Here is a 13,983-nt window from a genome sequence, read left to right on the forward strand (position 1 = left end):
CAGTCAGTTTCAAACAAGCCGTTTTCGCTCCTTCTCGTTAAAGTTTATTCTTCCTTTAAACTAAATTATTTCTGAATAATTGCAGCGTTTTTTTGAGTCGCAGGTAGTTTATACCCAGGAGTCTCTCTCTCGGTGACATCCAAGAGTACAAAAATCAGTTTGAAACGGAGCGCTCAGAGCAGTGTGATTACTTGCACACACCTCATTTGTTTTAAAACTAACACGAGCAGCTGTCATTGTAAGATAAGATAACCTTTATTAGTCCCACGCGTGGGAAATATGTAACAGTAACACAGTATATACACTGTTACACTGAGTAACAGTGTATATGTGGCACAACATTTCGAAATGGATTAAAGTTCCACTTTAAAAGCAACTCCAAACCCTGTTTGAATACTGTGGGTCACTGTGCCCTGCGACACTGTCTGCAGGTCTCCTGGAGAGCAGTATGCGTCTGAAGCCTCACGAAGCACAGAGTTACCGCAAGAAGGCTCTGTGGGTGTCCTGGGCGTCCATCGTGGTCACCATCATCCTGGCCATTGCTGCGTTCAGTGAGTAACACATTCCCGTCTTTTCCTTTGATGCCACATTTCTTGTGCGTGCGAAAGATCTAAAGATGAGTCAAAAGAGAGCTTGCTGTTTGGTTTGTCAGTCGAAGGACAGCATTGCTAATTACTGCAACACCCTGCTGGTAAATGTGACACCCAACAGATTAAACATTTGTTCTCAAAATCAAAGGCAACATGTAGAAAAAGCACTTTAGCATGCTAACTCGTGCCAGGATCCTGTTTCGTTCAAACTTTAGCCTTCCACGGCTCTTGTTTCTCCCGGTTACAAAAGCAACGTGGAGCATTTTTGCCGTCAGCACCTTTGTGAAGTCGACCTTCACGCTTGCTGCATTTATTGAAGTTTTGCTTCTTTTGAGGCAGAACATATTTAATCACCCAACACTTTGTGCTAAACCTTTGGGTTTCTCTTTTCATTTATCCCGAGTGTGTCAAGGACGAGACTGCTGGCTGGATAAATAACTCCTCCTGTGTCTCTTTTTGTTTGTCCGGGATCTTATTTGTTGTAGTAGTGAGACACTTTATCTTTCAATAGGAAAAACTGTATTTAAAGCCCGCTTTAGAAAGCTGTTTAGATTTGACAGACTGCGCCTGTGTGTGCCAGAATATGATGTTTGCTTCAAGTGTTTGATTGACATTTTTTATTGGACAGATCTGTCACCTGATGTTCAGCTTACTCCTCCCCCTCTGCAGTAAATGCATTTTGGTGCTTAACTTAAGTAAAGAAACAAGCTTTTTGCATCTGTGATCCTTATCACCTCCACACTGGTTTGTATGTAGAGATATGAGTTTCCTGTAATACTGATGAGGGTCAGGATAACAGCCTCCTTCACCTTGTTTTTCAGGGTTCTTGTGTTCATTAAGCTTTTTCTTCACTGAATATTTTTCTTGTATTGTCTTCATTAGACATGTTTGTCACATTTCTGCAGTCCTGCTGTGGGACTTTTCTCATATTGCCTGCTCTCACGCATAAATAAACATGGCGCCACCCTCAAATCAGCTGCAGAAATGAGCACAGGAAGACACGAACGAGGCCGGCGTAGCAGACGGATTCCTGCGACCAGTGATCTGACAACGAGAATCACGACACACAAACAGAAGAAAACGCTGTGGTTTGGTGATGTGCTGGTATTTGAGATTACAGAGTAACATTAAATATCTTGATTTCTTTTTAATTTTTTAATTTTAATGATGATGATGATGATGATGATCCTCTGGGTACTCCGGCTTCCTCCCGCAGTCCAAGCTTGTTCGGATAATTGGTGATTCTTGGTGGTTGGGTACGAGGATGGGAGTATGAATATTTGTTTGCCTCTCTAATTATCTGTGGCAGTATGCACTGCAACAATGATTCTTCACCCTCAATAAGCATGACACAATACATAAAATCAAAGGTTTATTTATTCAGAAAATGTGCTCGGTATAAACTGAATGTAAACCAGTACGTTTCATTTGATCAGATTCCAATAAATGTAACATTTTAGATTCTACTCATGTGATAAAAATACATGGAAAATGTAATGAAATTACTTAACATTAGTAGAGTGTAGGGGTGTTCCCGGTGATCAATTTATTGGGCATTTACACAAGAGAAACAAACATTAGACTACTCGTCTACCAGTAACATATTCCATGTTAACTTTTTACACTAAGTTTCCCAACATGACATTTTTCAGTAACACAATGATGTAACACATTACGCTGTTAAAATCAGTAATTATATTCCTTCACAAGTTCTTCTGTCATCTGCTTGATGGGTGGATAGAAAAAATAATTAAAAGCACAAAAAATATAAAATTGAATATAAAAGTTTTTTGAAGTGCATTTTCTAAACATCAAGATGCCAGTGGACTCCTGTTGGGCTTCATGACAGCCTCTTTAATCAAAAGGTGATGGCACGGGGCCTCTGTCTGTCTTTTATATAGTCTGTGAGCAGACTTCACTATGCTGGTGTTGCTGTGGGTTTGATATATTCCTCTCTGAACGAGGCATAGTCATTGCAGATTTAAGGATGTAGTCTCCAAAACAATGAGTCTTGTAGTTTAACATAATAAATTGGATTTCACAACCACACCTCGATACACACCCCTATATATGACCCCCCGCCCCACTCCACTCTCCGGCTCTACAAACTGTTCTCTTTTTTGTGCCCCACCCTCCCTCCATTTTTCAGTTCATTCACTTCTCATTAGTACACGGGGCTCTGCCCAGGAGCCGCCGCCAGTCCCCTCTGAGGCCTTCCATAAACTGCAGCTTCAATTCATTCTCAATCCATCTTCCATTATCTACTAGAAATGCTATCAAACCTGAAATGAGGATGTGGTTCCTGCTGGTGAATTACAAATTATATCACTGGTCAGAGAGCTCTCTCGTTCACTTAACTTGAAATTGATTAATTTAAGTTGTGAGTTTTACAGTTTCGTTTGTTATTTGTGAAGTTATGAAAACGCTAAATCAGTGATTTCAGATAGCGGTTGACAGTGTTGGTCAAGTTACTTGAAAAAAGTAATTAGTTACTAATTACTGATTACTTCTCCAAGGAAGTAATCCTGTTATTTTACTGATTACTTATTCTCAAAAGTAATTAGTTACTTTATTGCTTAGTTACTTTTAAAAACTTTTGAAAACACGATACACAACCTGAACAAAGCAACAGACCTTTCAGCCCAATTCAATTTTTTCTGCTTAATCCGTCATATAAAATTGAATTAAATGAAAAAGTCTCGTTTTAAAACTTGTTTTATTAGTTTTAATCTTTTAACTTTATGCACATTACATCAAGCAAAAAATAAATTATATGCAGCTGTCTTTGACTGGAAGAAATTTGTTTAACATTTAAACCTATTTTCTGCATATTCCAGCATATAAAATAAAATAAGTATGTGTGTTTACGCTCACTCTTTCAAATAGATGCAAGTAAAAGACAGAAAAAAAAATCAAAGACTCAGCAGGACTGAGTCCTGTCGCTCTTAAATCTATTGTCACCTGTTTAGCAGGAGTGGAGCAGGTGGAGGTTTGCCCGGTGGAGCAGCGGTCATGTCAGTGGGAGGATCCGGGGGTTTCTCTGTGAATTCCACATTCCTGTGGCAGTGTGCTTGGTACTTGCTCAGGTTTGAAGTTTAATCTTTTGCTGTAGAAAGAAGTTTTCTTCCAACGCAGAGTGTATAGCGAACGCTACTGTTTTTGTCACTTTTCACGGAATCAAGCTCAGTAATGTCAGTACGTCCATGCTTTAAATGCTGCATGGTCGTACTCTCTCCCACACTGTTGATCTGCACACGTCTGCTGCAGCCACGGACATTGCACTCTTGTACGTCATTGTCATGAGACCCTCTCACAAACAAAAGTCACGGTTTAGTAACGCAGCGTGCTTACGGGAAAGGAACAGTAATCTAATTACTTTTTTTTGGAATAGTAATCCCTTACTTTACTCATTACTTGAAAAAAGTAATCGGATTACAGTAACACCCTACTGCCCATCTCTGGCGGTTGATTACCACATCTGTAGAGCAGCATGGATTCGATTCACTCTGGTCTTATTCGTCTGTTTGATCGGTACTGTAAAGAACATCTGTTAGGTAACGATCCACTGCTTCAGTTTTGTGACCACTCATTAAACACTAAGTAACCAGAGTACACTGAAATCAGCCACATTAAAACTACTGACAGGCAGACAAAAATGTTATTCATATTCAAATCCAATGCTCAGCCGAGAAGCCAGCAGTTCTGGCATTGTTACGTGCCACCAGCCAAACATTATTGAGGAGGAAGTATCTGTCTAACCCTGGGACCTTCCTCAGCAGGGTTTTGAAAGAGACAAAGACGCTGATCTGGTTTCCAAACTTACCAGGTCCCGAAGAACAAGCTCTGGTGCTAACGTGACTGATCACTGTATATTCTTAGCAGTGAGCTCAACTGCACACTTAAACATTTTAATGCACACAGACTGTGTGAGCATTGCACCGTTAATAAGCAAATTCCATCTTCTTTTACAGGGAGTGCAGAATTATTAGGAAAGTTGTATTTTTGAGGAATAATTTTATTATTGAACAACAACCATGTTCTCAATGAACCCAAAAAACTCATTAATATCAAAGCTGAATGTTTGTGGAAGTAGTTTTTAGTTTGTTTTTAGTTTTAGCTATTTTAGGGGGATATCTGTGTGTGCAGGTGACTATTACTGTGCATAATTATTAGGCAACTTAACAAAAAACAAATATATACCCATTCCAATTATTTATTTTTACCAGTGAAACCAATATAACATCTCCACATTCACAAATATACATTTCTGACATTCAAAAACAAAACAAAAACAAATCAGCGACCAATATAGCCACCTTTCTTTGCAAGGACACTCAAAAGCCTGCCATCCATGGATTCTGTCAGTGTTTTGATCTGTTCACCATCAACATTGCATGCAGCAGCAACCACAGCCTCCCAGACACTGTTCAGAGAGGTGTACTGTTTTCCCTCCTGTAAATCTCACATTTGATGATGGACCACAGGTTCTCAATGGGGTTCAGATCAGGTGAACAAGGAGGCCATGTCATTAGTTTTTCTTCTTTTATGCCCTTTCTTGCCAGCCACGCTGTGGAGTACTTGGACGCGTGTGATGGAGCATTGTCCTGCATGAAAATCATGTTTTTCTTGAAGGATGCAGACTTCTTCCTGTACCACTGCTTGAAGAAGGTGTCTTCCAGAAACTGGCAGTAGGACTGGGAGTTGAGCTTGACTCCATCCTCAACCCGAAAAGGCCCCACAAGCTCATCTTTGATGATACCAGCCCAAACCAGTACTCCACCTCCACCTTGCTCGGCGTCTGAGTCGGACTGGAGCTCTCTGCCCTTTACCAGTCCAGCCACGGGCCCATCCATCTGGCCCATCAAGACTCACTCTCATTTCATCAGTCCATAAAACCTTAGAAAAACCAGTCTTGACGTTTCAGCTTGTGTGTCTTGTTCAGTGGTGGTCGTCTTTCAGCCTTTCTTACCTTGGCCATGTCTCTGAGTATTGCACACCTTGTGCTTTTGGGCACTCCAGTGATGTTGCAGCTCTGAAATATGGCCAAACTGGTGGCAAGTGGCATCTTGGCAGCTGCACGCTTGACTTTTCTCAGTTCATGGGCAGTTATTTTGCGCCTTGGTTTTTCCACACGCTTCTTGCGACCCTGTTGACTATTTTGAATGAAACGCTTGATTGTTCGATGATCACGCTTCAGAAGCTTTGCAATTTTGAGACTGCTGCATCCCTCTGCAAGATATCTCACTATTTTTGACTTTTCTGAGCCTGTCAAGTCCTTCTTTTGACCCATTTTGCCAAAGGAAAGGACGTTGCCTAATAATTATGCACACCTGATATATGTGTTGATGTCATTAGACCACACCCCTTCTCATTACAGAGACGCACATCACCTAATATGCTTAATTGGTAGTAGGCTTTCGAGCCTATACAGCTTGGAGTAAGACAACATGCATGAAGAGGATGATGTGGACAAAATACTCTATTGCATAATAATTCTGCACTCCCTGTATGTTTGGCCACATGTTTACATTCCCTGGAAAGATCTGTTTTTATAAAGGAGCTTCCTGCATAGGGCAGCATACCTAAACCACACCAAAGAAAACACTGTTAAAAGGAAGAGGCTAAAGGACTTGTGATGCACAAAACACACAGAGAGAAGGCGTGGAAAAACCCCAACTAAACCCCAACAGCAGGGTTGCTTACTCAGGTCACCAGCCATATATCTGCAGGTTTCAATCAGATTGGTTAAATTGTTTCTGGAACAGGTGAAAAACTGATGAATGGACAGAAAGTGGTTCTTTAAATTATTAGTATTAGGTTAGACAAAGTCACAGTTTAGTTGGTTAAGAGATTTAACTAAATTCTGTCTGAAAGTTCGGCTTATTACAAACATTAAGAGGTTAAAAAAGACCCAAAAGAACAGTAGTTGTACGTCAGTGCGAAGGGCTTCATTAGGATTCAAACCCTGAGGTCCAACAGTGTTTCACAGACTTATCAGAGCTCTGCGAGGAGTCAGTCCACTCCTCACCACCTGCTGCTGTTCTCTGTGAGCTCTACATGATGACAGAATGAAACAGTCTCTGGGTAACATAGATGCTGTAAAACATTAGCATTACTCAAACATGGAAAAGACCAAGTGCGTGTGACCTTTATTGTAGGCAGGCAGGTGCGGCTTTTTAGTTTACAGAAAAGAACATCTCAGTGGGGAAAATGTCACGGGACATAGCAGTTCTCAGCTTAAAAGCTTTACTACACTGAGTGAAGGAAAGGTTAACGTTAGACTGGGTTCATAGCAGTTTGGCACCTGGCTGTAGTTACAAATTCACAGTGGCAAAAAATATCAATTGGTTTGGTTGAACTGGTGTTGTGAGGATTGGCTGAAGAGTTCCCTCAATTTGCTAGAGCCAGAAGTCAATAGAACATCAGATTAGAGCCTGCATGAGTTCAACGAGTGGACACGTGTCAACATCAGCTGCTGGGAGGAGACTGTGTGTATGAGGACTCCAGGGATTGAAAATCATTACTGAAGATGAATATTAACATAAAGAGAACTGCTCACAACCGGCTAACACAAAATAAAAAAGTCCAATGAAGTGTGAAGTAACAGATGACAGCGGTGCAAATTCTTTCTTTTGATGTGATTTAGCGCATTATATAAAATACAAAAGTGAGAGTTTATTTGAAAGTGAACTGCATGTTTGTCAGGGTTTGCTTTTAGCTCATGTTTTATTATCAAGAAGAAACTTGTAACTGAGCCACTTGCTGCTGCTTTAATGACAAGGCCTATGCATTGGTACACACGGGACAATCAGACGAGCGCCATCACTGCACCAACTAGAAAAAACAACTTGACAGTGAAGCGTTTCATTGATATGCATAAAGAGCTCGGATAGCGTTTTATCCTTTCTTCCCCTGCTCGTCTTGTTAGATGTGACAAGAAGTAAGGAAGAGGGAGAGTAGAGTAGCACTGTGCGTACATGTGTGTGTATGTGTGTGATAGCCTGACGTGCTTGCAGGTCCGTCCCGGCTGACACCCACCCAGCTTTCTTGGGAGCCAATTAGTCATCGCTGGGCCCGGCTTTGACGACCGCAGAACCGCAGCAGATTCATTTATACACAACTTGTTCTCTCTGCGGCTAATGAAGGTGCCAGAAAGAGAGGAAGGGAGGACAGAGAGGAGAAGGGAAGAGGAGCAGACGATATATATTACAGTCAGATGTGTGGGGTCATTATCACAAAAGAAATCTTTAAACTGACATGGTAGAATGAGAGGAGGCTGCACGATGAAGGAACGTGAAGTCTTTTCAGCTATCTGGAGAATTTAACTTGAAAAATAGATGCTGTCAGCTCTGTTTCGTAGTCCTAGATACAAATCTGCTCCCTTGATGTTGCAGCAAATGGTTTTGGATCAAGCTTGAGTGTGCAGGAATGCATTTGACAGCTAAACTAAGGCACTTCTGTGTAATCCTTGCCTTTGTTTCTATCTTTTTGTACTCTCACATACAGTGGGGCAAAAAAGTATTTAGTCAGCCACCGATTGTGCAAGTTCCCCCACTTAAAATGATGACAGAGGTCAGTAATTTGCACCAGAGGTACACTTCAACTGTGAGAGACAGAATGTGAAAAAAAAAATCCATGAATCCACATGGTAGGATTTGTAAAGAATTTATTCGTAAATCAGGGTGGAAAATAAGTATTTGGTCAATAACAGAAATACAACTCAATACTTTGTAACATAACCTTTGTTGGCAATAACAGAGGTCAAACGTTTACTATAGGTCTTTACCAGGTTTGCACACACAGTAGCTGGTATTTTGGCCCATTCCTCCATGCAGATCTTCTCGAGAGCAGTGATGTTTTGGGGCTGTCGCCGAGCAACACGGACTTTCAACTCCCGCCACAGATTTTCTATGGGGTTGAGGTCTGGAGACTGGCTAGGCCACTCCAGGACTTTCAAATGCTTCTTACGGAGCCAATCCTTTGTTGCCCGGGCGGTGTGTTTTGGATCATTGTCATGTTGGAAGACCCAGCCTCGTTTCATCTTCAAAGTTCTCACTGATGGAAGGAGGTTTTGGCTCAAAATCTCACGATACATGGCCCCATTCATTCTGTCCTTAACACGGATCAGTCGTCCTGTCCCCTTGGCAGAAAAACAGCCCCATAGCATGATGTTTCCACCCCCATGCTTCACAGTAGGTATGGTGTTCTTGGGATGCAACTCAGTATTCTTCTTCCTCCAAACACGACGAGTTGAGTTTATACCAAAAAGTTCTACTTTGGTTTCATCTGACCACATGACATTCTCCCAATCCTCTGCTGTATCATCCATGTGCTCTCTGGCAAACTTCAGACGGGCCTGGACATGCACTGGCTTCAGCAGCGGAACACGTCTGGCACTGCGGGATTTGATTCCCTGCCGTTGTAGTGTGTTACTGATGGTGACCTTTGTTACTTTGGTCCCAGCTCTCTGCAGGTCATTCACCAGGTCCCCCCGTGTGGTTCTGGGATCTTTGCTCACCGTTCTCATGATCATTTTGACCCCACGGGATGAGATCTTGCGTGGAGCCCCAGATCGAGGGAGATTATCAGTGGTCTTGTATGTCTTCCATTTTCTGATGATTGCTCCCACAGTTGATTTTTTCACACCAAGCTGCTTGCCTATTGTAGATTCACTCTTCCCAGTCTGGTGCAGGTCTACAATACTTTTCCTGGTGTCCTTCGAAAGCTCTTTGGTCTTGGCCATGGCGGCGTTTGGAGTCTGACTGTTTGAGGCTGTGGACAGGTGTCTTTTATACAGATGATGAGTTCAAACAGGTGCCATTCATACAGGTAACGAGTGGGGGACAGAAAAGCTTCTTACAGAAGACGTTACAGGTCTGTGAGAGCCAGAGATTTTCCTTGTTTGAGGTGACCAAATACTTATTTGCCTACTGGTGTTGGCCAGAGGGGCCGATGGCGCGAAATGGCAGCCTCGCTTCTGTCAGTCTGCCCCAGGGCAGCTGTGGCTACAACCGTAGCTTGCCTCCACCAGTGTATGAATGCGAGAGTGAATGAATAGTGGCATTGTAAAGCGCTTTGGGTGCCTTGAAAAGCGCTATATAAATCCAATCCATTATTATTATTATTATTATTATTATTATTATTATTTTCCACCCTGATTTACGAATAAATTCTTTACAAATCCTACCATGTGGATTCATGGATTTTTTTTTCACATTCTGTCTCTCACAGTTGAAGTGTACCTCTGGTGCAAATTACTGACCTCTGTCATCATTTTAAGTGGGGGAACTTGCACAATCGGTGGCTGACTAAATACTTTTTTGCCCCACTGTACATGCTCACTTCTGTCACTACAAGTCATTTACGTGTAAGGAGTGTTTACCTCCTACTTTTGCCTTGTTATGTCAATTCTGGCCGATGACTGATACTCGGTGCCCCTCCCTTTTTATTTACCTTAAGCAGCTTTCAACAGCTGCCAGGTTCTGTTTGCTAGATCGTGTATTGTTGACACATGGAGAGATGAGGCCCACAAGCTCTGACTTTAAATATATCTCCCCACCCTGGATGTTTTAAAAACATGCGAATGCTGTATTAGCTGAGTCAGAGACTGTGTTTGTTTTTGGTGGTATGGTTCTGTTCTGGACCTGCTTTGCAAAGCCAGCATAGAACACAGCAGACATCGATTTAACAATGATTAAGTTAGAAGTAGAATTAATGGAGGAAACGGCGTCGATGTGGGTTGCAAAGAGGCTTGTACTGAAATCCGCTAGCTTGGATGTGGCTTTCCAAAATTAAAGCTACACTTTATTTTTTTATTTTCATCCTAATGAAATGATTAAAGTATAGAGAGGTGAAATAATGGGAGCCACTGAGAGACAACCTTTAAGTATCCTTTGTGTAAAAACAGCTGCTTTAAGTGAAATAAAACTAAAAAAGAGCAACTAAAAGCGTCAAATCTTCAATTATTGCAGGAAATATGGAGCTTAAAATTTCAGTCTGGACCATTTGACTCCAAAGAAAATTGATATTTCCATCTGCATTAATTTATATTTGTGAGGAAGGCCAAGTTCTAGTGAGCAACAGATATGAAAGCATGAAAGGAGGACCTGGGGTGCAGGTGGGTTGCAAAGGAGATTGCAGATTTCTTTTTTCTATATTTTTATTACTGCTTAAATTTATTTTAATTTGATTACTAAGATGCATTTAATCATTTTGATGTGCTTGCTTTTGTAAAGTGCTCTGGTCATTTGATGTATAGTAAATCCATAAAATGGGAGTGTGGCAAGCATATGTAAGGTTATATAACCTGTCAGGGAGCATTTGCTTCAACTGAGGGCATCATCAGTAAATACATGCCAAACTGCATTAGTTATAATGCAGTTTGGAGGCCATACTTTTAATGTGTGAGCCATGTTCAGTATTTTTTGGTGAGCATAAAGTTACACACCAAGAAGGAATGACAACAGGTCTGCTGCTGATACTCTGCATCTCTGTCAGAACAGTATCCCTTCCAATCATTTGTATTCAAGGGTTGGCGATGTTTGCTTAACTGCGTGCAGGAGAATGTGGATGCAGCATCTGTTTCTGTTCTCGTTTCAGTCTGAGCTGTTGCAAGCGAGCGGGTGATTGTGCCTTCAGCCTAGAGAGAACAACCGAATGTAGATGAAACAATAAGAGGAAAAGTGAAGATGGATGAGAGGGGAGCTTGGAAGGCTGGAGGGGAAAATAAAGGGAGCTCAGACTGCAAAAAGGGATAGGAGAAAGAAAAGATTTTTGCTGTTTTTGCAGCAACTAGAATGTGTTGCTAAAGGGGAAAAGAGAGAAAGTGATACCACACAGCGCTGTGTTTCTGCATGCAGGGCTGAGGCGAGCTGCTAGCCCCCTGTGAGTCTTGCTAAAAATAAACGTGGGAGGAGAGGAATCCTCCTGTCTATCTCTGTGCATCTTTCTCTCCTTTGTCTCTTCTTCCTTCTCTCCTCATTCACTCCCGTTGCAGGTGTGTGTGGATGCATATAACTGTGCTGTTTAGTGTTTGTTTTGACCATTTCTACAGCTTAGTTAATCCAAATAAAAAGGCAGATGTTAAATTAACCAGTCAAAAACGGTGCTTGTTTTTCAATCCAGCAGGTTCTCTGCAGAAACTAGAAATGATTATAATAATAATCATTGCTGCAGTTAAATAGACTGGAGCAAAAATCAGATATCTCTGTTTACTTTAAATGAAACGATCACAGACTGACTCTGTGCTTACAGCAGCTACAGGCACTCAAATGATTATTTCTGATGTGAAGATGAATGTGAACAGTGCAGTAAAAGTTTTTCTCTTTTCTCTTTAGCTGTTTCTATGATGCGCCACAGTGCTTCAGCTTTTGGATTTGCCGTAAGTCCAGAGTAAACACTCTACTTCATTAAAAGTAGAAATTGTAGTGATAGAATTCCCAATTACCAATGTTTACACTTTGCAGTTTGATGCCACGCTGGATGTGTTGTCATCTGTGATTGTATTGTGGCGATACAGCAACGCCGCAGCTGTCCACTCGGCGCACCGCGAGTACATGTAAGTATGATCACCTTTCACCCCGATCCACTCTGACCCGGGCTAAAATCCCCTTTATTTATAATGCTCTGCATAAGCCACAGACGGTATAAAACATGGACGTAGCTTCTGGGTCAGAAAAATGAAGCCAGTGTGTCTTAGCCACCATATGGCTACAGGTGTTGCTGCAAAAAGGCATTAGGTCTCTGCCCCCTCGCATCACCAAACACAATCAAAACAGAACTTCAGAGAGCAAACGGACGGCATCACGGTAGCGACATCAATCGTTTGTACTGTCTGTGGCATACACGGTACTTTGATTTAAAATGAAAACTTCCTCCATCAAAGAAAGCATACATATCCCAGGCAGAAAACTTTCCCCAGCCTGAGATTTTAATGCTTTTTTTGCTGGAGGAAATTAGATCAATTAAGTTTTTAGTAGTTTTTATTACTGACATGTGCTTTATCAGTCTCCTTAGCAACGCTAACATTTGTTTGTGATCGAGGAATCATCTGCCAGGCTGCTCCTCGTACATTTTTCCTTCACCACCAAATTTATTTGTAGCGAATGGTCTGAAGCAGTCAGAAGGTCTTAGCAGAAACATTTTCATATACTCAGTCTGAACAACTGTTGATGCAATAACCAGCAATTCACTGTAAAGTGCTGCACTGTATAAATATCAGATTGGCTGCACAAGTAAAGTTGTTTTGACCAGATATGATTAATCTTATTTTTATATACTTAGCTCGGGTACTTCCAGCCCATAAACAGCAACAACATGAATTCATGTATACTTAAAATTAAAGTTCAAACCCAAATACAGCTTTGACAGCTTTGCTTCTATATATAGTTTTCTTTACCCCTCAGGCATCAAAAGGCTGATGAAGTATTGTCACACTCAAGTTTGACTCAGAGGTCCTGTGAATGCGATAGCTCCAAGGAACCCACCTACGGTTTTCAAATTGATACTATAGGTTAGGGTGACCAACCGTCCTCTTTTCCCCGGACATGTCCACTTTTCACATTTCGTTCGGGACGTCCGGGGTGATTTTCGAGATTGATAAAAATGTCCAGGTTTTCCGACAGAGGACCCATGTGTGTGACGTCATCCCTGAACTGCTGCTTTGTGAGTTGTTGTTCTGCGCTCACAGACGGGACAGAGCGCGCAGCAACACACCTAATGATGTTTGAAAGATCCCAAAGCGCAAGTGCATCTTTTCAGATGAACTGCAAAAGAAATTTCCCTCGTACCGACCCAGTACTGGTAATTTTTCTTATGCAGATGAGGCCTTATTTCTGTACCATTATTTAATTCCAGAGGCTTTTAAGTTATTTGTTTGCACTTGTTGACTTGTAAAAGCCTATATGACATTTTTGTTTCACCATTCATTAACCGCACAGAGAAGGCATCGTTTAAATATGTTAAATATGTTTCTTTAAGCAAGTTCTTCATGACTGGGCCAAGTGTCCTCTTTTTTGGAAATCAAAAATATGGTCACCCTACCATAGGTGTAGCTACACTGCAGAAGCCTCGGTATGGTCTCATATATACGACCAATAAGACAAAAGAAGTCCAGCAATGTGATGAAATTTATTTCAGTGTGTCTACAATGGCCTGTGTGAGCGAGGGGAGAGATTGTGTGGTCTGCTCTGTCCAGCAGAGAAGTGTGTCAGACAGCATGCCTCTTCAGCTCCGTCAAGCTCAGCCCAGTGGGACCGATCACAGACAAGCGCCTCACATCTTATCTCTACCTGGCTGAGAATAGAGTGTGTGTGAGAGGAGGCTGCCCTTTCAGAGCCTGTTGAATGGTCAGAGTGCTGGCAGCCAGCAGGAGACTGAAAGAGAGAGACGAGCC

The 13,983-nt window shown here is 41.7% G+C and overlaps 1 protein-coding gene across 1 annotated transcript in view; it reads left to right on the forward strand.

Annotated features, from left to right (window-relative positions):
• The window catches only part of LOC146608604 (transmembrane protein 163a), a 29,239-nt gene that overhangs the window by 4,149 nt on the left and 11,107 nt on the right, over nucleotides 1-13,983 (forward strand). The window contains exons 2-4 of the mRNA XM_085348264.1: nucleotides 432-551; nucleotides 11,927-11,970; nucleotides 12,056-12,147. Of these exons, the coding sequence (XP_085204390.1) occupies nucleotides 432-551; nucleotides 11,927-11,970; nucleotides 12,056-12,147 (256 nt within the window). The remainder of the gene's footprint in view (nucleotides 1-431; nucleotides 552-11,926; nucleotides 11,971-12,055; nucleotides 12,148-13,983) is intronic.

This window comes from Diplotaxodon limnothrissa, linkage group LG23 (assembly GCF_057381915.1).
Source record: "Diplotaxodon limnothrissa isolate DT_005_m linkage group LG23, D_limnothrissa_male_GT1.1, whole genome shotgun sequence".
Lineage (NCBI taxonomy): Eukaryota > Metazoa > Chordata > Actinopteri > Cichliformes > Cichlidae > Diplotaxodon > Diplotaxodon limnothrissa.